Raw genomic sequence first — 26,925 nt, forward strand, 5'->3', positions numbered from 1 at the left:
TAGCTCCATCAGCCGTGCGCCAACACACTCCATCACCCCAGCTGCCATCGCCAGCTCCAGTAGGCGCCTCCTACTGACTTCATTGACACTTAGTCGTGTCATAGCTCCATCAGGCGTGCGCCATCGCACTTCATGACCCAGCTGCAATTGCAGCTCATGTAGCCACCTCCTACTGACTTTATTGACACTTAGTCGTGTCATAGCTCCATCAGCCTTGCGCCAACGCACTCCCAGACCCCAGGTGCCATCGCCAGCTCATGTAGGCGCCCACTACTGACTTCATTGACACTTAGTCGTTTCTTAGCTCCATCAGCCGTGCGCCAACACACTCCATCACCCCAGCTGCCATCGCCAGCTCCAGTAGGCGCCTCCTACTGACTTCATTGACACTTAGTCGTGTCATAGCTCCATCAGGCGTGCGCCATCGCACTTCAAGACCCAGCTGCAATTGCAGCTCATGTAGCCACCTCCTACTGACTTCATTGACACTTAGTCGTTTCTTAGCTCCATCAGCCGTGCGCCAACACACTCCATCACCCCAGCTGCCATCGCCAGCTCCAGTAGGCGCCTCCTACTGACTTCATTGACACTTAGTCGTGTCATAGCTCCATCAGGCGTGCGCCATCGCACTTCATGACCCAGCTGCAATTGCAGCTCATGTAGCCACCTCCTACTGACTTTATTGACACTTAGTCGTGTCATAGCTCCATCAGCCTTGCGCCAACGCACTCCCAGACCCCAGGTGCCATCGCCAGCTCATGTAGGCGCCCACTACTGACTTCATTGACACTTAGTCGTTTCTTAGCTCCATCAGCCGTGCGCCAACACACTCCATCACCCCAGCTGCCATCGCCAGCTCCAGTAGGCGCCTCCTACTGACTTCATTGACACTTAGTCGTGTCATAGCTCCATCAGGCGTGCGCCATCGCACTTCATGACCCAGCTGCAATTGCAGCTCATGTAGCCACCTCCTACTGACTTCATTGACAGTTAGTCGTGTCATAGCTCCATCAGCCGTGCGCCAACGCACTCCCACACCCCAGCTGCCATCGTCAGCTCCATTAGGTGCCTCCTACTTACTTTATCGACACTAAGTAGTGCCATAGCTCCATCAGCCTTGCGCCAACGCACTCCCACACCCCAGCTGCCATCGCCAGCTCCTGTAGGCGCCCACTACTGACTTCATTGACACTTAGTCGTGTCTTGGCTCCATCAGCCGTGCGCCAACACACTCCATCAACCCAGCTGCCATCGCCAGCTCGAGTAGGCGTCTCCTACTGACTCCATTGACACTTAGTCGTGTCATAGCTCCATCAGGCGTGCGCCAACGCACTTCTTGACCCAGCTGCCATTGCAAGCTCATGTAGCCGCCTCCTACTGACTTCATTGACACTTAGTCGTGTCATAGCTCCATCAGCCGTGCGCCAAATCACTCCCTCAACCCAGTTGCCAGTTCCAGTAGGCGCCTCCTACTGAGTTCATTGAAATTAAGTTGTCATAGATTCATCAGCCGTGCGCCAACGCACTCCCTCAACCCAGCTGCCAGCTCCAGTAGGCGCCTCCTACTGAGTTCATTGACATTTAGTCGTGTCATAGCTCCATCAATCGTACGCCAACGCACTCCATCACCCCAGGTGCCATCGCCAGATCCAGTAGGCGCCTCCTACTGACTTCATTGACACTTAGTCGTCTGATAGCTCCGTCAGCCGTGCGCCAACACACTCCATCACCCCAGCTGTCATTGCCAGCTCCAGTAGGCGCCTCCTACTGACTTCATTGACACTTAGTCGTCTGATAGCTCCATCAGCCGTGCGCCAACACACTCCATCACCCCAGCTGCCATCGCCTGCTCCAGTAGGCGCCTCCTACTGACTTCATTGACACTTAGTCGTGTCATAGCTCCATCAGGCGTGCGCCATCGCACTTCATGACCCAGCTGCAATTGCAGCTCGTGTAGCCACCTCCTGACTTCATTGACACTTAGTCGTGTCATAGCTCTACCAGCCGTGCGCCAAAGCACTCCCTCAACCCAGCTGCCAGCTCCAGTAGGCGCCTCCTACTGAGTTCATTGACACTTAGTCGTGTCATAGCTCCATCAGCCGTGCGCCAACGCACTCCCACACCCCAGGTGCCATCGCCAGCTCATGTAGGCGCCCACTACTGACTTCATTGACACTTAGTCGTTTCTTAGCTCCATCAGCCGTGCGCCAACACACTCCATCACCCCAGCTGCCATCGCCAGCTCCAGTAGGCGCCTCCTACTGAGTTCATTGACACTTAGTCGTGTCATAGCTCCATCAGCCGTGCGCCAACGCACTCCCACACCCCAGCTGCCATCGTCAGCTCCATTAGGTGCCTCCTACTTACTTTATCGACACTAAGTAGTGCCATAGCTCCATCAGCCTTGCGCCAACGCACTCCCACACCCCAGCTGCCATCGCCAGCTCCTGTAGGCGCCCACTACTGACTTCATTGACACTTAGTCGTGTCTTGGCTCCATCAGCCGTGCGCCAACACACTCCATCAACCCAGCTGCCATCGCCAGCTCGAGTAGGCGTCTCCTACTGACTCCATTGACACTTAGTCGTGTCATAGCTCCATCAGGCGTGCGCCAACGCACTTCTTGACCCAGCTGCCATTGCAAGCTCATGTAGCCGCCTCCTACTGACTTCATTGACACTTAGTCGTGTCATAGCTCCATCAGCCGTGCGCCAAATCACTCCCTCAACCCAGTTGCCAGTTCCAGTAGGCGCCTCCTACTGAGTTCATTGAAATTAAGTTGTCATAGATTCATCAGCCGTGCGCCAACGCACTCCCTCAACCCAGCTGCCAGCTCCAGTAGGCGCCTCCTACTGAGTTCATTGACATTTAGTCGTGTCATAGCTCCATCAATCGTACGCCAACGCACTCCATCACCCCAGGTGCCATCGCCAGATCCAGTAGGCGCCTCCTACTGACTTCATTGACACTTAGTCGTCTGATAGCTCCGTCAGCCGTGCGCCAACACACTCCATCACCCCAGCTGTCATTGCCAGCTCCAGTAGGCGCCTCCTACTGACTTCATTGACACTTAGTCGTCTGATAGCTCCATCAGCCGTGCGCCAACACACTCCATCACCCCAGCTGCCATCGCCAGCTCCAGTAGGCGCCTCCTACTGACTTCATTGACACTTAGTCGTGTCATAGCTCCATCAGGCGTGCGCCATCGCACTTCATGACCCAGCTGCAATTGCAGCTCGTGTAGCCACCTCCTGACTTCATTGACACTTAGTCGTGTCATAGCTCTACCAGCCGTGCGCCAAAGCACTCCCTCAACCCAGCTGCCAGCTCCAGTAGGCGCCTCCTACTGAGTTCATTGACACTTAGTCGTGTCATAGCTCCATCAGCCGTGCGCCAACGCACTCCCACACCCCAGGTGCCATCGCCAGCTCATGTAGGCGCCCACTACTGACTTCATTGACACTTAGTCGTTTCTTAGCTCCATCAGCCGTGCGCCAACACACTCCATCACCCCAGCTGCCATCGCCAGCTCCAGTAGGCGCCTCCTACTGAGTTCATTGACACTTAGTCGTGTCATAGCTCCATCAGCCGTGCGCCAACGCACTCGCACACCCCAGCTGCCATCGTCAGCTCCATTAGGTGCCTCCTACTTACTTTATCGACACTAAGTAGTGCCATAGCTCCATCAGCCTTGCGCCAACGCACTCCCACACCCCAGCTGCCATCGCCAGCTCCTGTAAGCGCCCACTACTGACTTCATTGACACTTAGTCGTGTCTTGGCTCCATCAGCCGTGCGCCAACACACTCCATCAACCCAGCTGCCATCGCCAGCTCGCGTAGGCGTCTCCTACTGACTCCATTGACACTTAGTCGTGTCATAGCTCCATCAGGCGTGCGGCAACGCACTTCTTGACCCAGCTGCCATTGCAAGCTCATGTAGCCGCCTCCTACTGACTTCATTGACACTTAGTCGTGTCATAGCTCCATCAGCCGTGCGCCAAATCACTCCCTCAACCCAGTTGCCAGTTCCAGTAGGCGCCTCCTACTGAGTTCATTGAATTTAAGTTGTCATAGATTCATCAGCTGTGCGCCAACGCACTCCCTCAACCCAGCTGCCAGCTCCAGTAGGCGCCTCCTACTGAGTTCATTGACACTTAGTCGTGTCATAGCTCCATCAATCGTACGCCAACGCACTCCATCACCCCAGGTGCCATCGCCAGATCCAGTAGGCGCCTCCTACTGACTTCATTGACACCTAGTCGTGTCATTGCTCCATCAGCCGTGCGCCAACGCACTCCATATCCCCAGCTGCCATCGCCAGATACAGTAGGCGCCTCCTACTGACCTCATTGACACTTAGTCGTGTCATAGCTCCATCAGCCGTGCGCCAACGCACTCCCGCACCCCAGCTGCCATCGTCAGCTCCATTAGGCGCCTCCTACTGACTTTATCGACACTAAGTAGTGTCATAGCTCCATCAGCCTTGCGCCAACGCACTCCCACACCCCAGGTGCCATCGCCAGCTCATGTAGGCGCCCACTACTGACTTCATTGACACTTAGTCGTGTCTTGGCTCCATCAGCCGTGCGCCAACACACTCCATCAACCCAGCTGCCATCGCCAGCTCGCGTAGGCGTCTCCTACTGACTCCATTGACACTTAGTCGTGTCATAGCTCCATCAGGCGTGCGGCAACGCACTTCTTGACCCAGCTGCCATTGCAAGCTCATGTAGCCGCCTCCTACTGACTTCATTGACACTTAGTCGTGTCATAGCTCCATCAGCCGTGCGCCAAATCACTCCCTCAACCCAGTTGCCAGTTCCAGTAGGCGCCTCCTACTGAGTTCATTGAAATTAAGTTGTCATAGATTCATCAGCTGTGCGCCAACGCACTCCCTCAACCCAGCTGCCAGCTCCAGTAGGCGCCTCCTACTGAGTTCATTGACACTTAGTCGTGTCATAGCTCCATCAATCGTACGCCAACGCACTCCATCACCCCAGGTGCCATCGCCAGATCCAGTAGGCGCCTCCTACTGACTTCATTGACACCTAGTCGTGTCATTGCTCCATCAGCCGTGCGCCAACGCACTCCATATCCCCAGCTGCCATCGCCAGATACAGTAGGCGCCTCCTACTGACCTCATTGACACTTAGTCGTGTCATAGCTCCATCAGCCGTGCGCCAACGCACTCCCGCACCCCAGCTGCCATCGTCAGCTCCATTAGGCGCCTCCTACTGACTTTATCGACACTAAGTAGTGTCATAGCTCCATCAGCCTTGCGCCAACGCACTCCCACACCCCAGGTGCCATCGCCAGCTCATGTAGGCGCCCACTACTGACTTCATTGACACTTAGTCGTGTCTTAGCTCCATCAGCCGTGCGCCAACACACTCCATCACCCCAGCTGCCATCGCCAGCTCCAGTAGGCGCCTCCTACTGACTTCATTGACACTTAGTCGTGTCATAGCTCCATCAGGCGTGCGCCATCGCACTTCATGACCCAGCTGCAATTGCAGCTCATGTAGCCACCTCCTACTGACTTCATTGACACTTAGTCGTGTCATAGCTCTATCAGCCGTGCGCCAAAGCACTCCCTCAACCCAGCTGCCAGCTCCAGTAGGCGCCTCCTACTGAGTTCATTGACACTTAGTCGTGTCATAGCTCCATCAGCCGTGCGCCAAATCACTCCCTCAACCCAGTTGCCAGTTCCAGTAGGCGCCTCCTACTGAGTTCATTGAAATTAAGTTGTCATAGATTCATCAGCTGTGCGCCAACGCACTCCCTCAACCCAGCTGCCAGCTCCAGTAGGCGCCTCCTACTGAGTTCATTGACACTTAGTCGTGTCATAGCTCCATCAATCGTACGCCAACGCACTCCATCACCCCAGGTGCCATCGCCAGATCCAGTAGGCGCCTCCTACTGACTTCATTGACACCTAGTCGTGTCATTGCTCCATCAGCCGTGCGCCAACGCACTCCATATCCCCAGCTGCCATCGCCAGATACAGTAGGCGCCTCCTACTGACCTCATTGACACTTAGTCGTGTCATAGCTCCATCAGCCGTGCGCCAACGCACTCCCGCACCCCAGCTGCCATCGTCAGCTCCATTAGGCGCCTCCTACTGACTTTATCGACACTAAGTAGTGTCATAGCTCCATCAGCCTTGCGCCAACGCACTCCCACACCCCAGGTGCCATCGCCAGCTCATGTAGGCGCCCACTACTGACTTCATTGACACTTAGTCGTGTCTTAGCTCCATCAGCCGTGCGCCAACACACTCCATCACCCCAGCTGCCATCGCCAGCTCCAGTAGGCGCCTCCTACTGACTTCATTGACACTTAGTCGTGTCATAGCTCCATCAGGCGTGCGCCATCGCACTTCATGACCCAGCTGCAATTGCAGCTCATGTAGCCACCTCCTACTGACTTCATTGACACTTAGTCGTGTCATAGCTCTATCAGCCGTGCGCCAAAGCACTCCCTCAACCCAGCTGCCAGCTCCAGTAGGCGCCTCCTACTGAGTTCATTGACACTTAGTCGTGTCATAGCTCCATCAGCCTTGCGCCAACGCACTCCATCACCCCAGGTGCCATCGCCAGATCCAGTAGGCGCCTCCTACTGACTTCATTGACACCTAGTCGTGTCATAGCTCCATCAGCTGTGCGCCAACGCACTCCATCCTCCATCACCCCAGCTGGCATCGCCAGATACAGTGGGCGCCTCCTACTGATTTCATTGACACTTAGTCGTGTCATAGCTCCATCAGCCGTGCGCCAACGCACTCCCACACCCCAGCTGCCATCGTCAGCTCCATTAGGCGCCTCCTACTGACTTTATCGACACTAAGTAGTGTCATAGCTCCATCAGCCTTGCGCCAACGCACTGCCACACCCCAGCTGTCATTGCCAGCTCCAGTAGGCGCCTCCTACTGACTTCATTGACACTTGTCGTCTGATAGCTCCATCAGCCGTGCGCCAACGCACTCCCACACACCAGCTGCCGTCGCCAGCTCCTGTAGGCGCCCCCTAATGACTTCATTGACTCTTAGTCGTGTCTTAGCTCCATCAGCCGTGCGCCAACACACTCCATCACCCCAGCTGCCATCGCCAGCTCCAGTAGGCGCCTCCTACTGACTTCATTGACACTTAGTCGTGTCATAGCTCCATCAGGCGTGCGCCAACGCACTTCATGACCCAGCTGCCATTGCAAGCTCATGTAGCCTTCTCCTACTGACTTCATTGACACTTAGTCGTGTCATAGCTCCATCAGCCGTGCGCCAACGCACTCCATCACACAGCTGCCATCGCAAGCTCCAGTAGGCGCCTCCTACTGAGTTCATTGACATTTAGTTGTCATGGATTCATCAGCCGTGTGCCAACGCACTCCCTCAACCCAGCTGCCAGCTCCAGTAGGCGCCTCCTACTGAGTTCATTGACACTTAGTCGTGTCATAGCTCCATCAGCCGTGCGCCAACGCACTCCATCACCCCAGGTGCCATCGCCAGATCCAGTAGGCGCCTCCTACTGACTTCATTGACACCTAGTCGTGTCATAGCTCCATCAGCCGTGCGCCAACGCACTCCATCACCCCAGCTGCCATCACCAGAGCCAGTAGGCGTCTCCTACTGACTTCATTGACACTTAGTCGTGTCATAGCTCCATCAGCCGTGCGCCAACGCACTCCCACACCCCAGCTGCCCTCGTCAGCTCCATTAGGTGCCTCCTACTGACTTTATCGACACTAAGTAGTGTCATAGCTCCATCAGCCTTGCGCCAACGCACTCCCACACCCCAGCTGTCATTGCCAGCTCCAGTAGGCGCCTCCTACTGACTTCATTGACACTTAGTCGTCTGATAGCTCCATCAGCCGTGCGCCAACGCACTCTCACACGCCAGCTGCCGTCGTCAGCTCCTGTAGGCGCCCCCTACTGACTTCATTGACTCTTAGTCGTGTCTTAGCTCCATCAGCCGTGCGCCAACACACTCCACCACCCCAGCTGCCATCGCCAGCTCCAGTAGGCGCCTCCTACTGACTTCATTGACACTTAGTCGTGTCATAGCTCCATCAGCCGTTTGCCAACGCACTCCATCACACAGCTGCCATCGCAAGCTCCAGTAGGCGCCTCCTACTGAGTTCATTGACATTTAGTTGTCATAGATTCATCAGCCGTGTACCAACGCACTCCCTCAACCCAGCTGCCAGCTCCAGTAGGCGCCTCCTACTGAGTTCATTGACACTTAGTCGTGTCATAGCTCCATCAGCCGTGCGCCAACGCACTCCATCACCCCAGGTGCCATCGCCAGATCCAGTAGGCGCCTTCTACTGACTTTATCGACACAAAGTAGTGTCATAGCTCCATCAGCCTTGCGCCAACGCACTCCCACACCCCAGCTGTCATTGCCAGCTCCAGTAGGCGCCTCCTACTGACTTCATTGACACTTAGTCGTCTGAGAGCTCCATCAGCCGTGCGCCAACGAACTCACACACGCCAGCTGCCATCGCCAGCTCATGTAGGCGCCCCCTACTGACTTCATTGACTATTAGTCGTGTCTTATCTCCATCAGCCGTGCGCCAACACACTCCATCACCCCAGCTGCCATCGCCAGCTACAGTAGGCGCCTCCTACTGACTTCATTGACACTTAGTCGTGTAATAGCTCTATCAGGCGTGCGCCAACACACTTCATGACCCAGCTGACATTGCAAGCTCATGTAAACGCCTCCTACTGACTTCATTGACACTTAGTCGTGTCATAGCTCCATCAGCCGTGCGCCAACGCACTCCATCACACAGCTGCCATCGCAAGCTCCAGTAGGCGCCTCCTACTGAGTTCATTGACATTTAGTTGTCATAGATTCATCAGCCGTGCGCCAACGCACTCCCTCAACCCAGCTGCCAGCTCCAGTAGGCGCCTCCTACTGACTTCATTGACACTTAATCGTGTCATAGCTCCATTAGCCGTGCGCCAACGCACTCCATCACACAGCTGCCATCGCAAGCTCCAGTAGGCGCCTCCTACTGAGTTCATTGACATTTAGTTGTCATAGATTCATCAGCCGTGCGCCAACGCACTCCCTCAACCCAGCTGCCAGCTCCAGTAGGCGCCTCCTACTGACTTCATTGACACTTAATCGTGTCATAGCTCCATTAGCCGTGCGCCAACGCACTCCATCACCCCAGCTGCCATCGCGAGCTCCAGTAGGTGGCTCCTACTGACTTCATTGACTCTTAGTCGTGTCATAGCTCCATCAGCCATGCGCCAACACACTCCATCACCCCAGCTGCCATAGCCAGCTACAGTAGGCGCCTCCTACTGACTTCATTGACACTTAGTCGTGTCATAGCTCCGTCAGGCGTGCGCCAACGCATTTCATGACTCAGCTGCCATTGCAAGCTCATGTAGCCGCCTCCTACTGAGTTCATTGACATTTAGCTGTCTTAGATTCATCAGCCGTGCGCCAACGCACTACCTCAACCCAGCTGCCATCGTGAGCTCCAGTAGGCGGCTCCTACTGACTTCAATGACACTTAGTCTTGTCATAGCTCCATCAGCCGTTCGCCAACGCACTCAATCACACAGCTGCCATCGCAAGCTCCATCAGCCGTGCGCCAACGCACTCCCACACCCCAGCTGCCATTGTCAGCTCCAGTAGGCGCCTCCTACTAACTTCATTGACACTTAGTCGTGTCATAGCTCCATCAGCCGTGTGCCAACGCACTCCATCACCCCAGGTGCCATCCCCAGATCCAGTAGGCGCCTCCTGACTTCATTGACACTTAGTCGTGACATAGCTCCATCAGCCGTGCGCCAACGCACTCCCACACCCCAGATGCCATCGTCAGCTCCAGTAGGCGCCTCCTGTTCACTTAATTGACACTTAGTCCTGCATAGCTCCATCAGCCGTGCGCCAACGCACTCCCACACCCCAGCTGCCATTTTCAGCTCCAGTAGGTGCCTCCTACTGAGTTCATTGACATTTAGTTGTCATAGATTCATCAGCCGTGTACCAACGCACTCCCTCAACCCAGCTGCCAGCTCCAGTAGGCGCCTCCTACTGAGTTCATTGACACTTAGTCGTGTCATAGCTCCATCAGCCGTGCGCCAACGCACTCCATCACCCCAGGTGCCATCGCCAGATCCAGTAGGCGCCTTCTACTGACTTTATCGACACAAAGTAGTGTCATAGCTCCATCAGCCTTGCGCCAACGCACTCCCACACCCCAGCTGTCATTGCCAGCTCCAGTAGGCGCCTCCTACTGACTTCATTGACACTTAGTCGTCTGAGAGCTCCATCAGCCGTGCGCCAACGAACTCACACACGCCAGCTGCCATCGCCAGCTCATGTAGGCGCCCCCTACTGACTTCATTGACTATTAGTCGTGTCTTATCTCCATCAGCCGTGCGCCAACACACTCCATCACCCCAGCTGCCATCGCCAGCTACAGTAGGCGCCTCCTACTGACTTCATTGACACTTAGTCGTGTAATAGCTCTATCAGGCGTGCGCCAACACACTTCATGACCCAGCTGACATTGCAAGCTCATGTAAACGCCTCCTACTGACTTCATTGACACTTAGTCGTGTCATAGCTCCATCAGCCGTGCGCCAACGCACTCCATCACACAGCTGCCATCGCAAGCTCCAGTAGGCGCCTCCTACTGAGTTCATTGACATTTAGTTGTCATAGATTCATCAGCCGTGCGCCAACGCACTCCCTCAACCCAGCTGCCAGCTCCAGTAGGCGCCTCCTACTGACTTCATTGACACTTAATCGTGTCATAGCTCCATTAGCCGTGCGCCAACGCACTCCATCACACAGCTGCCATCGCAAGCTCCAGTAGGCGCCTCCTACTGAGTTCATTGACATTTAGTTGTCATAGATTCATCAGCCGTGCGCCAACGCACTCCCTCAACCCAGCTGCCAGCTCCAGTAGGCGCCTCCTACTGACTTCATTGACACTTAATCGTGTCATAGCTCCATTAGCCGTGCGCCAACGCACTCCATCACCCCAGCTGCCATCGCGAGCTCCAGTAGGTGGCTCCTACTGACTTCATTGACTCTTAGTCGTGTCATAGCTCCATCAGCCATGCGCCAACACACTCCATCACCCCAGCTGCCATAGTCAGCTACAGTAGGCGCCTCCTACTGACTTCATTGACACTTAGTCGTGTCATAGCTCCGTCAGGCGTGCGCCAACGCATTTCATGACTCAGCTGCCATTGCAAGCTCATGTAGCCGCCTCCTACTGAGTTCATTGACATTTAGCTGTCTTAGATTCATCAGCCGTGCGCCAACGCACTACCTCAACCCAGCTGCCATCGTGAGCTCCAGTAGGCGGCTCCTACTGACTTCAATGACACTTAGTCTTGTCATAGCTCCATCAGCCGTTCGCCAACGCACTCAATCACACAGCTGCCATCGCAAGCTCCATCAGCCGTGCGCCAACGCACTCCCACACCCCAGCTGCCATTGTCAGCTCCAGTAGGCGCCTCCTACTAACTTCATTGACACTTAGTCGTGTCATAGCTCCATCAGCCGTGTGCCAACGCACTCCATCACCCCAGGTGCCATCCCCAGATCCAGTAGGCGCCTCCTGACTTCATTGACACTTAGTCGTGACATAGCTCCATCAGCCGTGCGCCAACGCACTCCCACACCCCAGATGCCATCGTCAGCTCCAGTAGGCGCCTCCTGTTCACTTAATTGACACTTAGTCCTGCATAGCTCCATCAGCCGTGCGCCAACGCACTCCCACACCCCAGCTGCCATTTTCAGCTCCAGTAGGTGCCTCCTAGTGATTTCATCGACACTAAGTCCTGCGTAGCTCCATCAGCCATGCGCCAACACACTCCATCACCCCAGGTGCCATCGCCAGATCCAGTAGGCGCCTTCTACTGACTTTATCGACACAAAGTAGTGTCATAGCTCCATCAGCCTTGCGCCAACGCACTCCCACACCCCAGCTGTCATTGCCAGCTCCAGTAGGCGCCTCCTACTGACTTCATTGACACTTAGTCGTCTGAGAGCTCCATCAGCCGTGCGCCAACGAACTCACACACGCCAGCTGCCATCGCCAGCTCATGTAGGCGCCCCCTACTGACTTCATTGACTATTAGTCGTGTCTTATCTCCATCAGCCGTGCGCCAACACACTCCATCACCCCAGCTGCCATCGCCAGCTACAGTAGGCGCCTCCTACTGACTTCATTGACACTTAGTCGTGTCATAGCTCTATCAGGCGTGCGCCAACGCACTTCATGACCCAGCTGACATTGCAAGCTCATGTAAACGCCTCCTACTGACTTCATTGACACTTAGTCGTGTCATAGCTCCATCAGTCGTGCGCCAACGCACTCCATCACACAGCTGCCATCGCAAGCTCCAGTAGGCGCCTCCTACTGAGTTCATTGACATTTAGTTGTCATAGATTCATCAGCCGTGCGCCAACGCACTCCCTCAACCCAGCTGCCAGCTCCAGTAGGCGCCTCCTACTGACTTCATTGACACTTAATCGTGTCATAGCTCCATTAGCCGTGCGCCAACGCACTCCATCACCCCAGGTGCCATCGGCAGATCCAGTAGGCGCCTCCTACTGACTTCATTGACACTTAGTCGTGTCATAGCTCCATCAGCCGTGCGCCAACGCACTCCCACACCCCAGCTGCCATTGTCAGCTCCAGTAGGTGCCTCCTAGTGATTTCATCGATACTTAGTCCTGCGTAGCTCAATCAGCCGTGCGCCAACGTACTCCCACACCCCAGCTGCCATCGCGAGCTCCAGTAGGCGGCTCCTACTGACTTCAATGACACTTAGTCTTGTCATAGCTCCATCAGCCGTTCGCCAACGCACTCAATCACACAGCTGCCATCGCAAGCTCCATCAGCCGTGCGCCAACGCACTCCCACACCCCAGCTGCCATTGTCAGCTCCAGTAGGCGCCTCCTACTGACTTCAATGACACTTAGTCTTGTCATAGCTCCATCAGCCGTTCGCCAACGCACTCAATCACACAGCTGCCATCGCAAGCTCCATCAGCCGTGCGCCAACGCACTCCCACACCCCAGCTGCCATTGTCAGCTCCAGTAGGCGCCTCCTACTAACTTCATTGACACTTAGTCGTGTCATAGCTCCATCAGCCGTGTGCCAACGCACTCCATCACCCCAGGTGCCATCCCCAGATCCAGTAGGCGCCTCCTACTAACTTCATTGACACTTAGTCGTGACATAGCTCCATCAGCCGTGCGCCAACGCACTCCCACACCCCAGATGCCATCGTCAGCTCCAGTAGGCGCCTCCTGTTCACTTAATTGACACTTAGTCCTGCATAGCTCCATCAGCCGTGCGCCAACGCACTCCCACACCCCAGCTGCCATTTTCAGCTCCAGTAGGTGCCTCCTAGTGATTTCATCGACACTAAGTCCTGCGTAGCTCCATCAGCCATGCGCCAACACACTCCATCACCCCAGCTGCCATAGCCAACTCCAGTAGGCGCCTCCTACTGACTTCATTGACAATTAGTCGTGTCATAGCTCCATCAGACATGCGCCAACACACTCCATCACCCCAGCTGCCATAGCCAGCTACAGTAGGCGCCCCCTACTGACTTCATTGACACTTAGTCGTGTCTTAGCTCCATCAGGCGTGCGCCAACGCATTTCATGACTCAGCTGCCATTGCAAGCTCATGTAGCCGCCTCCTACTGAGTTCATTGACATTTAGTTGTCTTAGATTCATCAGCCGTGCGCCAACGCACTACCTCAACGCAGCTGCCATCGTGAGCTCCATTAGGCGGCTCCTACTGACTTCATTGACACTTAGTCTTGTCATAGCTCCATCAGCCGTTCGCCAAGTCACTCCATCACACAGCTGCCATCGCAAGCTCCATCAGCCGTGCGCCAACGCACTCCCACCCCCCAGCTGCCATTGTCAGCTCCAGTAGGCGCCTCCTTCTAACTTCATTGACACTTAGTCGTGTCATAGCTCCATCAGCCGTGTGCCAACGCACTCCATCACCCCAGGTGCCATCCCCAGATCCAGTAGGCGCCTCCTACTGACTTCATTGACACTTAGTCGTGTCATAGCTCCATCAGCCGTGCGCCAACGCACTCCCACACCTCAGATGCCATCGTCAGCTCCAGTAGGCGCCTCCTGTTCACTTAATTGACACTTAGTCCTGCATAGCTCCATCAGCCGTGCGCCAACGCACTCCCACAACCCAGCTGCCATTGTCAGCTCCAGTAGGTGCCTCCTAGTGATATCATCGACACTAAGTCCTGCGTAGCTCCATCAGCCATGCGCCAACACACTCCATCAACCCAGCTGCCATAGCCAGCTCCAGTAGGCGCCTCCTACTGACTTCATTGACACTTAGTCGTGTCATAGCTCCATCAGCCGTGCGCCAACGCACTCCATCACACACCTGCCATCGCAAGCTCCAGTAGGCGCCTCCTACTGAGTTCATTGACATTTAGTTGTCATAGGTTCATCAGCCGTGCGCCAACGCACTACCTCAACCCAGCTGCCAGCTCCATTAGGCGCCTCCTACTGACTTCCTTGACACTTAGTCGTGCCATAGCTCCATCGGCCATGCGCCAACGCATTCCCACACCCCAGATGCCATCGTCAGCTCCAGTAGGCGCCTCCTGCTGACTTCATTGACACTTAAACCTGCATAGCTCCATCAGCCGTGCGCCAACGCACTCCCACACCCCAGCTGCCATTGTCAGCTCCAGTAGGTGCCTCCTAGTGATTTCATCGACACTAAGTCCTGCGCAGCTCCATCAGCCATGCGCCAACACACTCCATCACCCCAGCTGCCATAGCCAGCTCCAGTAGGCGCCTCCTACTGACTTCATTGACACTTAGTCGTGTCATAGCTCCATCAGCCGTGCGCCAACGCACTCCATCACACAGCTGCCATCGCAAGCTCCAGTAGGCGCCTCCTACTGAGTTCATTGACATTTAGTTGTCATAGGTTCATCAGCCGTGCGCCAACGCACTACCTCAACCCAGCTGCCAGCTCCATTAGGCGCCTCCTACTGACTTCCTTGACACTTAGTCGTGCCATAGCTCCATCGGCCATGCGCCAACGCACTCCCACACCCCAGATGCCATCGTCAGCTCCAGTAGGCGCCTCCTGCTGACTTCATTGACACTTAGTCCTGCATAGCTCCATCAGCCGTGCGCCAACGCACTCCCACACCCCAGCTGCCATCGTCAGCTCCATTAAGCGCCTCCTACTGACTTTATCGACAATAAGTAGTGTCATAGCTCCATCAGTCTTCCGCCAACACACTCCATCACTCCAGTTGCCATCGCCAGCTCCAGTAGGCGCCTCTTACTGACTTCATTGACACTTAGTCGTCTGATAGCTCCATCAGCCGTGCGCCAACGCGCTCCCACACGCCAGCTGCCATCGGCAGCTCCTGTAGGGGCCTCCTACTGACTTCATTGACACTTAGTCGTGTCTTAGCTCCATCAGCCGTGCGCCAACACACTCCATCACCCCAGTTGCCATCGCCAGCTCCAGTAGGCGCCTCCTACTGACTTCATTGACACTTAGTCGTGTCATAGCTCCATCAGGCATAACGCACTTCATGACCCAGCTGCCATTGCAAGCTCATGTAGCCGCCTCCTACTGACTTCATTGACACTTAGTCGTGTCATAGCTCCATCAGCCATGCGCCAACGCACTCCATCACACAGCTGCCATCGCAAGCTCCAGTAGGCGCCTCCTACTGAGTTCATTGACATTTAGTTGTCATAGATTCATCAGCCGTGCGCCAACGCACTCCCTCAACCCAGCTGCCAGCTCCAGATGGCGCCTCCTACTGACTTCATTGACACTGAGTCGTGTCATAGCTCCATCAGCCGTGCGCCAACGCACTCCATCACCCCAGGTGCCATCGCCAGATCCATTAGGCGCCTCCTACTGACTTCATTGACACTTAGTCGTGTTATAGCTCCATCAGCCGTGCGCCAACGCACTCCCACACCCCAGATGCCATCGTCAGCTCCAGTAGGCGCCTCTCAGTGTTTTCATCGACACTTAGTCCTGCGTAGCTCAATCAGCCGTGCGCCAACGTACTCCCACACCCCAGCTGCCATCGCGAGCTCCAGTAGGTGGCTCCTACTGACTTCATTGACTCTTAGTCGTGTCATAGCTTCATCAGCCATGCGCCAACGCACTCCCACACCCCAGCTGCCATCGTCAACTCCACTAGGTGCTTCCTACTGACTTCATTGACACTTAGACGTGTCATAGCTCCACCAGCTGTGCATCAACGTACTTTCACACAACAGCTGCCCTCGCCAGCCCCAGTAGGTACCTCCTACCCCACTTTTTCACATTTCACACATAGACGTGCCACTGCTCACCAGCCGCGCACGCACACACATCATCTGTAAGTGCCTGTTCCTATAGATACTTACCATCAATTAGCTCGATACTCAAAAGCGTTCAACAGGAAAATGAAAGGACGAAAAGTCAATCGCCGGCACTATACAGCTCTTCTATAGAAGGCTAAATACGATCGAGGAATTGAAAAATGAGGTAGGCTCAAATAGGTAACAACACTGAAACAGAAATTGTTTCTTTAACGCATGAAGAGTTTAAACGTCTTATGGGAGAAATCAAAAATATAGTTGATTAGCTAACGGAATCAGACATCAGGACGCTGAAGGTCCTTTGGCAGAAGCTGATCAACTCATTCCATTGAAGACTGAAGTAGCCCACAAAGTGAAGAGACACGAAATGCTCCGCCGAACTTTTACTTCGCGTCCAAGCAGTGCAGCCTCTACTCAAAGCAATCGAACAATCCTCGACAGTAGTTGAGACAAACGCAAGAAATTCAAGGGAGCTCACCAATGGTGGGACAACTAGAATTCATATCAGTGAGCCAATCGATAACGAACCTTCAAATACTGAATCATATTTAGCTGAAAGTTCCGAAACTTCTACAGATCAAATTTCAATATTAGGTCCAAATCAGCAGGAAAATTCCAAACTAGTCTTCAGCAATAGACTACACGAGCAAAATGTAACTCCAAACATGGTCCTACAGAGTCTTGCTTCACAGCAAACTAAAATAACCAGTACAAATGTCAATCAGGACGCAACATTACAAAGACCTCTTGAGAGGGGAACTCATTTCTTTTCAGAAAATACGTTGAACATCCACAATATGCCAACATGCATTACAGGTTTTGTTCAAGGATCTGACACAGCTCAAACTACTATGTTACACCACCATTTAGGTTTTTGCTTGTTCGTCGGGACCTAACTATAACCCTACATAACGGTCAAACAATCAGTGGTCCACAGCATACGCCTCCTTGGCAACCAGCAATCAATATTTTCAAGCACCTGTTATCTACGGACTACCAGGTTATGTCTCAGCAAAACCATCCAGTTTTCGCAAATCAATTCGCAACTACATTAAGTTGGAATTCTAATACAGATCAAGGTCAATTAAATTACCGGTTTCGAAATCCACATAGATCTGTAAAGCTGCCTGATGTTCGCATACAAAAGTATGGTGATCCTTTGAAGTGGAAATAATGGAACAGCAAGATTACATTTACAATAAATAATAAACCTGATATAACAAATACTGAAAGAATGAGCTAGTGCAATCTTTTTTCATCGGGTCTGCCACGGAATGTATATCAGGTTTTCTGTGCAATCCAAATTTTTACAATGATGCACTAAACGAATTAACTACACGCTTTGGAAATCCCCAGAACGTGGTTACTGCACTTACACAAGAACTAGAAGCCTGGTAGCATCCACAAGCTAAAGATCATAGAGCTGTAATCAGCTCTCAACAAACGGGTGCAGCAACTCCATTAATCAACATAGACCCAATGATCGAAGAAATAACCAAAAGTCATTTCAGATAAGCAATAACTTCAGCAGAAAACAAAACAGTAACAATCAACAATCTGGTTTTTCAGGAAATCACAATCTGAATGCAGGGACAAACGCTTCCAACGCCACAAAAAATGTCAAAACGAAATGCCCCTTGATCAACAAGAGCATTATATAGGTAGATGTCAACAGTTGAACAAATTTGATGTAGCTAGACGAAACTTGTAAACAAAGTAAAAAAACACTGCCTCTGCTTTAACTTCCTGTGCCCAAGCCACTCTGCTAAAGAATGCGCATCAAAATTCGTTTGTCGTCATTGTAATGGAAAGCATCATAGTTTGTTGCATGACCCCGACAAACAAAAGAAGAGAACCGAGACAACGCACTTAACAGATGTCGAACTCCCGCTGTGTGAGCCGTTGAACAGAAAAATGAATAGTACAGTTGATACAGCAACTTACAACCCTGGCTTTCCAGCAGAAACTCGCAATCAGCTGCAAGTTATTCCGGTTACAGTTTTTGGTGAGAACAAGGAAAAAGTGTAATGCTACGCCATACTAGACAAGGGCAATGCAGTCTCTTATGTACTTGATACAACTGCAAACGGTATCAATGCCCTAAAGGCAATTCAGTTTGCTTTGAATGTCATGCACGCCTTTGACCAATCAGTTATCAATGCGAACTTGGTCCGCCCTGATATTGGTAGGTATAATGATGATGAACCACTCTTCAGATTGAACTATGTGCATTCCATTAACAACTGGAAATTTAGCGACGCAACAGTTCAAGAATTAAATGAGACTTACGCAATCTACTCTCATTTGCAGCATATCAAATTTCCAAATCTGGGCAACAACTAAATTCATCTTTGATTAGGAGTTGATGCGACACAGTTCATTCTCGAAAGAGAATTTCTTCAAGGTTCGACCGGAGCTCTTTTCGCTATCAGAAATTTTTTAGGCTGGACAATAACGGGACCAATGAAACGCAAAGCAGAGGAAACAAATCATGCAGAAACAAACCTTCTGTCACATAGCTACAGATCATTCGTTAAGGCTCTGACATGCTCAACATTTCATGACGAGAAACCGCTGTGTGACTATATAACCAGTTTTTGGAAAAAAAGACAACGCCGGTACTAAACCAGAACCCAAAAAAAATTTCAAAAGAGCGATTTAGCTCTGGACATTATCGAGAAGACAATTCGTCACAACGGTACCAGATATGAAATTGGTCTTTTGTGGAAGAATAACGTCCAATTACAAAACAATTATCCCGTAGCGAAAGCCCAACTAAGCAGCCTGCAGCGTCGGCTCCAAAAATCATCAGTTGAGTGTTCTATACGATGCAACCCTGCAAACTGACATCGAGAAAGGTTAAGTATAGCCAGTGTTCTTTGAGAATCCGCTGCCAGAAGGAATATGGTACCTCCATCACCATCCGGTTTGTAACCCCAACAAACCAGGAAAAGTACGACGAGTAGACAATGCCGCCCCAGTTTTCAAAGGCCAATCGTTAAGCACAAATTTATTGTCTGGACCCGATCTGGTAACTCACTTAGCTTCTGCGAAAACCAATAGCCGTATCGGCTAATTTAGAGGCTATCTTTATGCAAATAGCCCTAATCCCTGAAGGTCAATCTTGTCTCCGTTTTTTGTGGCCAACAGATCAAACTATCAGGCAATATCAGTACACGAGGCCTATATTCGGTGCACGTTGTTCACCAGCAACTGCAATATTTGTCTTACAACACACTGCTCAAGACTGCCCCAAGACAGGAAATTATTGATCTCGTCAACAAAAGTTTTTATATGGATGATTTCGTTCATTCCTTCCAAAGCACTAAAGATGCTCAGTTCTGTGTCTCTGATCTAAAGTCGATTCTCCAGAAGGGTGGCTTCAATTTAACACAGTTTGTAACGAACGAGGCGAATGCTTTGGAAATGCTAGAATCTGAACACTTCGAAAGTGAAACTGAAGACCATCGAGTTCTTAGACTCCTGTGGAACTCTCCGAGTGATATAATTTTTCATAAAAAATTGTCGAAGACAGATCAAGACGCTTCCCATTACACTTTGCGCAAACTTTTTGTCCTTAATCGCTGGCCTGTTTGAGCCACTGGGGATAATAGCTCCAATCGTAATCAAAGTGAAAATAATTTTGCAAGATACCTGGAAAGAAGGCCTGTCATGGGACGACTTGCTTTCTTTGTCAAAACGGCAACAAATTCAGGACTGGGTTGACAAATATCTCGATTCACCACAAATTCAAATGCCACGCAGCTTATCACATTTGGATATCAGTAGTGGCACCAATCAGCTACATGTGTTTTGTGAGAGATTTACCAGAATTTTGAGAGCAACAGCCCGAGTTCTTGTTCATGAATAACCTAAAGACAAAAGAACGCAGAGCACTAGCCTTGGAAGACATTGATAAGACCAGAAATCATGTCTTCCAAGTTTCACAGCTCAACTTGTTTTCTGGAACTGTTAATGAACTGATAAATGGAAAAGATCTGCAGAAGAAAGAACGCCTGTTGTGCTTCTCACATTTTGTGAAAGATGGCATATTACACTTCGGTGGAAAGACAAAAAGAAGCTCTTTGCCTTTCGAGGCAAAGCACCCGATAATAATGGACTCAAAAGAGGCAATTGTAAAATTCTTTATTCAGAAGTGTCGCGAAATTTGCATGCATCTCGGCGTAGAGTATACCAGGAACTACATGCAACATAGTTGTCACATCATTCGAGTTCGCGAAAGCCTTAGAAACCTTGCTTTCAAATGCTTCGAGTGTCGACGATTTCGAGCAGTAGGCCTCCAGCCACCAATGGCTGTCCTCCCAGAGGTTAGGTTTCCAGACAGTTCATTGCCAGCAGTCTTCGCAAACGTTGGATTGGATTATCGCGGACCATTTGCAGTAATGCATAGAGACAAAAAAGTAAAGACTTACATCTGCCTCTTTATTTGCCTCGTCACGCGACCCATTCGTCTTGAAATAGCAGAAGAATTGTCAATCGACAAATGCATCCATCCCAGCAATCAGACGATTTATCTCAAGACGTTGCCAGCCACGAGTTTTGATGTCTGACAATGCGACAAACTTCATGGTATCCCTTAAACAATTACGACGAAAGCCTCTTCAACTGGACCACGATTTCATCAGAAACAACCTTCTGAACCAGTCCATAGAATGGTGACCTAACCCACCTTCTACACCTCATTTCGGTGGCGTGTGGTAGAGACTCGTCCTTATAGTTAAACGAGTTCTCCTCATCAATCTTAGCTCCGCAAAATTGACACCTGATGTCTTTTCAACCATTGTCACGGAAGCGGAATATCTTGTGAATTCCAGGCCATTGAGTCACGTAAGGAGCGACAACAAGGACGACGATCCTCTAACGCCCAATCATTTCCTCTTGGGACGACCTTTTGCGAATGTGCCAACACTTCTCTTTGAAGAGTCAGCCAGTCTGAAATCGACATCATGGACCCAATTCAAACAGCGCCTGCAACAGATCTGAAAACGACTGCTTCAAGAGTACGTCCCCACGCTGAATCAGAGGAGACAAAAGTGGACTTCAAAAGAAGCTGCTCTTGAAGTGAGCGATGTGGTTTGGCTGCTGAAGGAGTGGACTCCCAGGGGAATCTTGTCACTAGGACGTGTCACCAGGATTTTCACCGGACCCGACAAGACCGCTAGGTCTTGAGAAATAAAAACAGCTTAAGGTTCTTTGACCACACCAGCCTTTAAGCTGCAACATGTGTACCCCAAACGCCCGTAAGGTTAGGGTTAGGTTTTTGGGCCCCGAGGATTTTAATGCCCAGTATTAACTTCTCCATTAATTTGTGTAGTGCCCTGTTTTGTTGATTCTGAATCACTTAGTAGTTTTAAATGTGTTGAATTTCATGTAAAAAGGGAAATGAGATGTAACTTTAGATGTCATGAAACCAAACAAGTAAACCAAACAATTGAAACTTAAAATAATGGCAACAAAAAGACATGATACGACAAAGAAGAAAGGATAGACAACGTCGTGATCAGAGCGATCACTTCAGGTTTAAGTGTCCGCATGTTCAAGTTTCAGCTTGAAGTGAAGGAAAAATTCATGAATTAGTTTTGTTTATTTGTGCGTGAAATTTTTTTTGTTTGCTTTTGAACGAAGCTTGAAGCAATTATTGTAAACGTGTGTGTTTTATTTTTGCTTGGGCGTTTTCTTCCGGAACATTCTTTCAATTTCTTCTCGATTGACCTTCTCACGCTTGACTTTTTGAATGACTTGAATTGCTCGCATTCAGAAATGAAGTCTGTTGCGAAAGTACAACCGAGAGTTGACCGTAGATTGCCCGTGTAGTGTAATTATTAATGCCAACCCAGAGGTCTTGGGTTCGAACTTCTCCAGAGTCAGAAGTTTTTGCACCATAAACATTTCACTATGCCCCTTCTAAATTGTTTGCCTCGCCAGTCCTTCGAGAGCAATTCGTTGTTGTTACTAATCAAGAACTTAGTGGGCTTATTTCTCAAGATATTTTCAGCAATAAATACCGAAAAAGGGATGGTCCATTCAAATCTAGACAGCTTTGCGTTGCACTTAACTGTCCTTGCACGATAGTATGTTTTCTCCAGTTGCATAGTTTCATTGATTGTCTGCTTTGAATGGGGATCAAGAAGTCAATTCGTTAACATGTCTTGTAGCTGTTGGCTAGAAATTTTTGATTTTTCTGTTGTGTATTATAATTATCTATGTGTTTTCGGATCGAATATATTTTCTGGATTGTGGCTTTTAAGTAATTTCAACTTTGACAACCTCTTACTTAATTTTTTGACATACAAATCTTTAACTATTTTAACCACTTTCATTATTTTATCGCATATCATTACCATTGTGTTTGGCTTTTAAGGATCCTGTTTGTTTTTGCACCACTTCAGTTCTTTTATAGAAAAGGTTCCCTAACAGAAGAAATATCTTTTCATGGATCCTAGGGTCTAATTTATAACTTTTTGTTTCAATAAATAACCCCTTTTCAATTTGAACAGAAAAATTCTACAGAAATATACCTTATCGTAGTGGGAATAATTTTTACCGGAATGTGAAACAACAAAATTTTGGAGTTTTTTTAAAGATTAAAACTGGTTTCAATTGCATATTACCATGTGACAATACAAACCTCAAAATCTTTGCTAAATTTTGGAAATGATCAATATCGAAGCCGCGTGTTCTCTTTATTGTTTAATTTGTACTGTAACTGAGATCGAAGTTTTCTAGCTTTTTAGAAATTGATTTATATATAATTAATGAATCCAACAGTATATTTTGGTCTTTTATAATTGCTGTATAAAATTCAATAAGCGAATATGTTGCCGAATACGAAGTTCATTAAATGATTGTTAAAAAATTCTGAAGATTTTTGAATTCGCCAGATTTGGTCACCATATTTTTTTTTCATTGTCTGAGCTTCTGTTTACATTTCACGCTTACGTTTTCATTGATTTTAAAGAGCCTTAGCCATATTTATTACAGAAGTTTGGTTCTTGAGATGAAGAAAACAGTTAATACAAATTCTTTTAAGAAGGACAAAAAGTGACAGTTTTTTTTAGTCCCAACTCGAGTTCAGTTACCAATTTTAAATTAGTAGAGGTTTTTAATTACTCTCGAGCAAAGTTTGAAGCAATTATTGTAAACGTGTATGTCTAAGTCTGCGTTCCCAAAGCAAACCGATTGTAAGCTTAGAAATCGTAAGTGCCTTCTAGCCCGGTGGTAAGCGCAAAAATTTAGGTCTTAGGAGGTCGCGGGTTCGAAGCCCTCCCTATTCGGAATTTTTGACTTCCACGAAGAGTTCTTGGCTAGAGCGCCCTCCGCTAGAATTAAATTGCCTCGCCTGTCGTTCGAGAGCATTTTTGCCGACTTTAGTCGGTCTATGTTCTGCTGGAACAAAATGATTTTCTCATTGATGTGTTGCTCGGAGTATACACACAAACAGACAATAAAATCATCTCAAAATTTGATCCAGTCACTTTTTCTTTCTCTTGAATGAATTTCCAACCTGATCCAGTTCTCTTGGTCTTTTTTCCAGATTTGTCCGCTTTTTTTTCTAATATTCCATTTTAACGAGATTTTAAACAACTCACGGAATATAGAAAACTAAATAAATTTGAGTTTGTTTTTTAAGACTGTGACATTCAATAATTGTCAAAGTTCGTGAACTGATATTCATCAGCTATTTCAGGTGTAATTGTTGACATATGGTGATAACTTTTTTGATATGATATTTGAATGATGTGTTAATATCGCTTTCTCAAGAGCAAGCCAATAAGACCAAGCGATGAAACCAACTGAATACTCTCTGCAAAATTCTTTTTGTCATGCTGCACTTTTTGGGAGTCTATACGACCCAGAAGTAACTGAAAATAAACGAGATGTGTGCCGATAAGTTTCAGAAGTTGAATTAATTTGAAGCACACGATAAAGACTAAATTGAAACTTTGACCATGTGCGGTTCTTCAACATGTGCGGTTCTTCGACCTCTGTCTTAGTTCCAATCCGTTCACATGAGTTTATTCAGTTCACTTCATTCAGACTTTACAATGATGTCTGGTAGATAAATAGGGCTTTTGAGTCGATTTTAATTCGTTCTCATTTCAGAAACAAAAGACTATTTTTTAGAAACGCTGGAATAATTTAATTTGGAGTTCAAAAATAGATTAAAATTGATTTTTTCTAGGTAGTTTTTTGAAAGTTGTCTTATTGTCCGCTTTCCGCTGTTTGAAGTAATTAGTTTCCGTTTGACGTGATATGCTGAACTCTGTTTTACCAAATTTTTGAAAAAGTAATAGGTAAGAAACTTCTGGGTAAAATTTATTAATCTGGGTGAATAGAGTTTAACTTCTGAAGTTTCTCGCATAAAAGAACTACCTATCAAAACGTCACCAAAGAAACTGCATCAAACTGTTTAGGAACATTAAATTTTTGTCAATTCAAAAAATGTTTCTATCATAGCAAATAAAATTTTTGGACTTGTGAGGTCTATAGGAACATTCTGTGCTACGTAGACAAGTGCCAGCCGTCTTTTTTTTTATTGAACGAACACTATTTTAACCACATTTTTGCGAATTTGGCGCTATTGAGGATATTTTTGAAGGCTTGACAAATCTCGTTTTGCCCTCATTGTTGAGAAAAATTGCTACACAGATTGATGTGTTAAGTTCATATTTTGGTAATTAGTCACCACTCTTATTTTCCTCATCGGATTTGTTAATCAGTGATATTTTGTAGATTTCTGGTGCCTACCCACTTGATTGGTGCTATCATTGGAGTGAACGGAGCCACAATAAAGAAGTTCCAAGTGGAGTCAGGAGCCCGATACATCATGTAAGGCGTCATCTTTTTGCTTCAATCACGGACCTTTAGAAATTCTGTTTACTACTAATTTGGAGCTAAATTATTTTTTTAGTGTTGACGTGCAGCAAAGAGATGAGCGGTTTCCTGATGAAAAGGTATACGAGTTTTTTTAATAGTTGTCGCCTAATTTTCCCGATTTCTATTTGGATTCAGTGCTCATTCGTTTGCTTTATTCAATTAATAGCCGCCCTCATCTTCTCAGCCGGCTATTATAGCGCTACTATTTTCTTTTACAATTCAAAGAATTTGAATTGTATTGGGGTGCTGTCTTTTTTTAAGATCTGTTCACACATTTTCATGATTTTTGAAGTCAAATTGGAGTAGTGATTTTGGTCACGCCGAAACAGGAAGTGGAGCGAAAAGCGAGTGATTTGCGGCGTGAAATTTTTCGCTCTAAATTTAAAGTAGAGTGAGAAAACGGTGTTTGAACAAAAATTTGATTTCTCGCCAGTGGTTTTTTTGTTCACATGCGGCAATTTCACTTTGATGTTTACTGTTTTTTCGATTTTTTGGATCGGATTTTTTTTCTAAATGGTTTTCCCAATCCATTGATAGTCCGTTCCAGGTCTAGTTTTCTGTTTAGTCAATGAAATTTCTTTGAATTGTACGTTAGGACTTGTCCTGCTTTGTTTTTCTACTTCGTCGAACTTTTTTCGCTTTACCCAATTTTTCGCTCTTTCGACATTTTGCTTGAAATCTTTTTGACTTCTCTAGGCTAGTTTCACTCTTCTGTCATTCTGCTCAAAGTCCTTTTAAACAGCAGCTGCTCAGCAAAGCAATTCAAAATGAAGAGTCAGAATTAAAAAAAAATCAGTCAGAAATAGAAACGGGATAAACCCATAAAGCCCATTTTTAGATGCCCGGTACTTGAACTTTGTTCTTATAAGTTTTAGTTGCTATCTATAATGCTTATTGGTATTGATACTAGACCCTGTAACCTCTCACTGAGAGACAGGAGTATGTTAATTTACGAAATGACATCAAAATAAATCGCACTTAAAAATGTTTTTATACAAAAATCAGTTTTTGTTGATATTTTCTTTTCTTTCAATCCCAATAGAGTTTTGGAAATCAACGGCGGCTGTTTTCCGGCAATCTGCCGGGTATGTTTTTAATTTGAAGAAAGTGTAGAAGTTAACTATGAGTGAAGACTATGAGGAAACATTGAGGATAATATTGAATGGATAATTGGCGTATACAAAGTACATAGGGAAAGGAAGACAGTATATATAGGATAAAAGTATGTAGATACGTTTTTATTGACATAATTCTTGTTCTTAACAGAGCGAATGGTGAGTTCCATTTTTTGAATTGCTCTCAAACGAAGTTTGTGGGAATTATTTTAGTCCTTTGGTCTTTTTTATCCGATTTTTTGTATGGCCCATTTGACTTCGCCTCCTCAAAAACGGGATAACCAGGTTACGCGGAGGGCATTAAGTTCTCTTAGAGCCTTACGCCTAAACAGTCTTAAGATTGCAATTCTTAACTCACCCCCCCCCCCCCCGCCCCCACAACTCACACCACCCCCAGTCCACCCTACTCTAGCTGGCGGTTTGGACCCCCGTCTGGTCTCCAGCCATTTCAATCCTCCTCCCTGCCCCCAATCGCCTGACCACAAACCCCCGCCCCCACGCTAGTATCTTTGATCGCTGAGCCAC

General features: G+C 48.9%; 1 protein-coding gene across 1 annotated transcript in view; it reads left to right on the forward strand.

Annotated features, from left to right (window-relative positions):
* The window catches only part of LOC142334907 (uncharacterized), a 130,373-nt gene that overhangs the window by 76,416 nt on the left and 27,032 nt on the right, over positions 1 to 26,925 (forward strand). The window contains exons 5-6 of the mRNA XM_075383236.1: positions 25,142 to 25,237; positions 25,320 to 25,362. Coding sequence (XP_075239351.1) covers positions 25,142 to 25,237; positions 25,320 to 25,362 — 139 coding nt within the window. The remainder of the gene's footprint in view (positions 1 to 25,141; positions 25,238 to 25,319; positions 25,363 to 26,925) is intronic.

The sequence above is a fragment of the Convolutriloba macropyga genome, chromosome 2, assembly GCF_964194025.1.
Source record: "Convolutriloba macropyga chromosome 2, txConMacr16.3, whole genome shotgun sequence".
In the NCBI taxonomy this organism is placed as follows: domain Eukaryota; kingdom Metazoa; phylum Xenacoelomorpha; order Acoela; family Convolutidae; genus Convolutriloba; species Convolutriloba macropyga.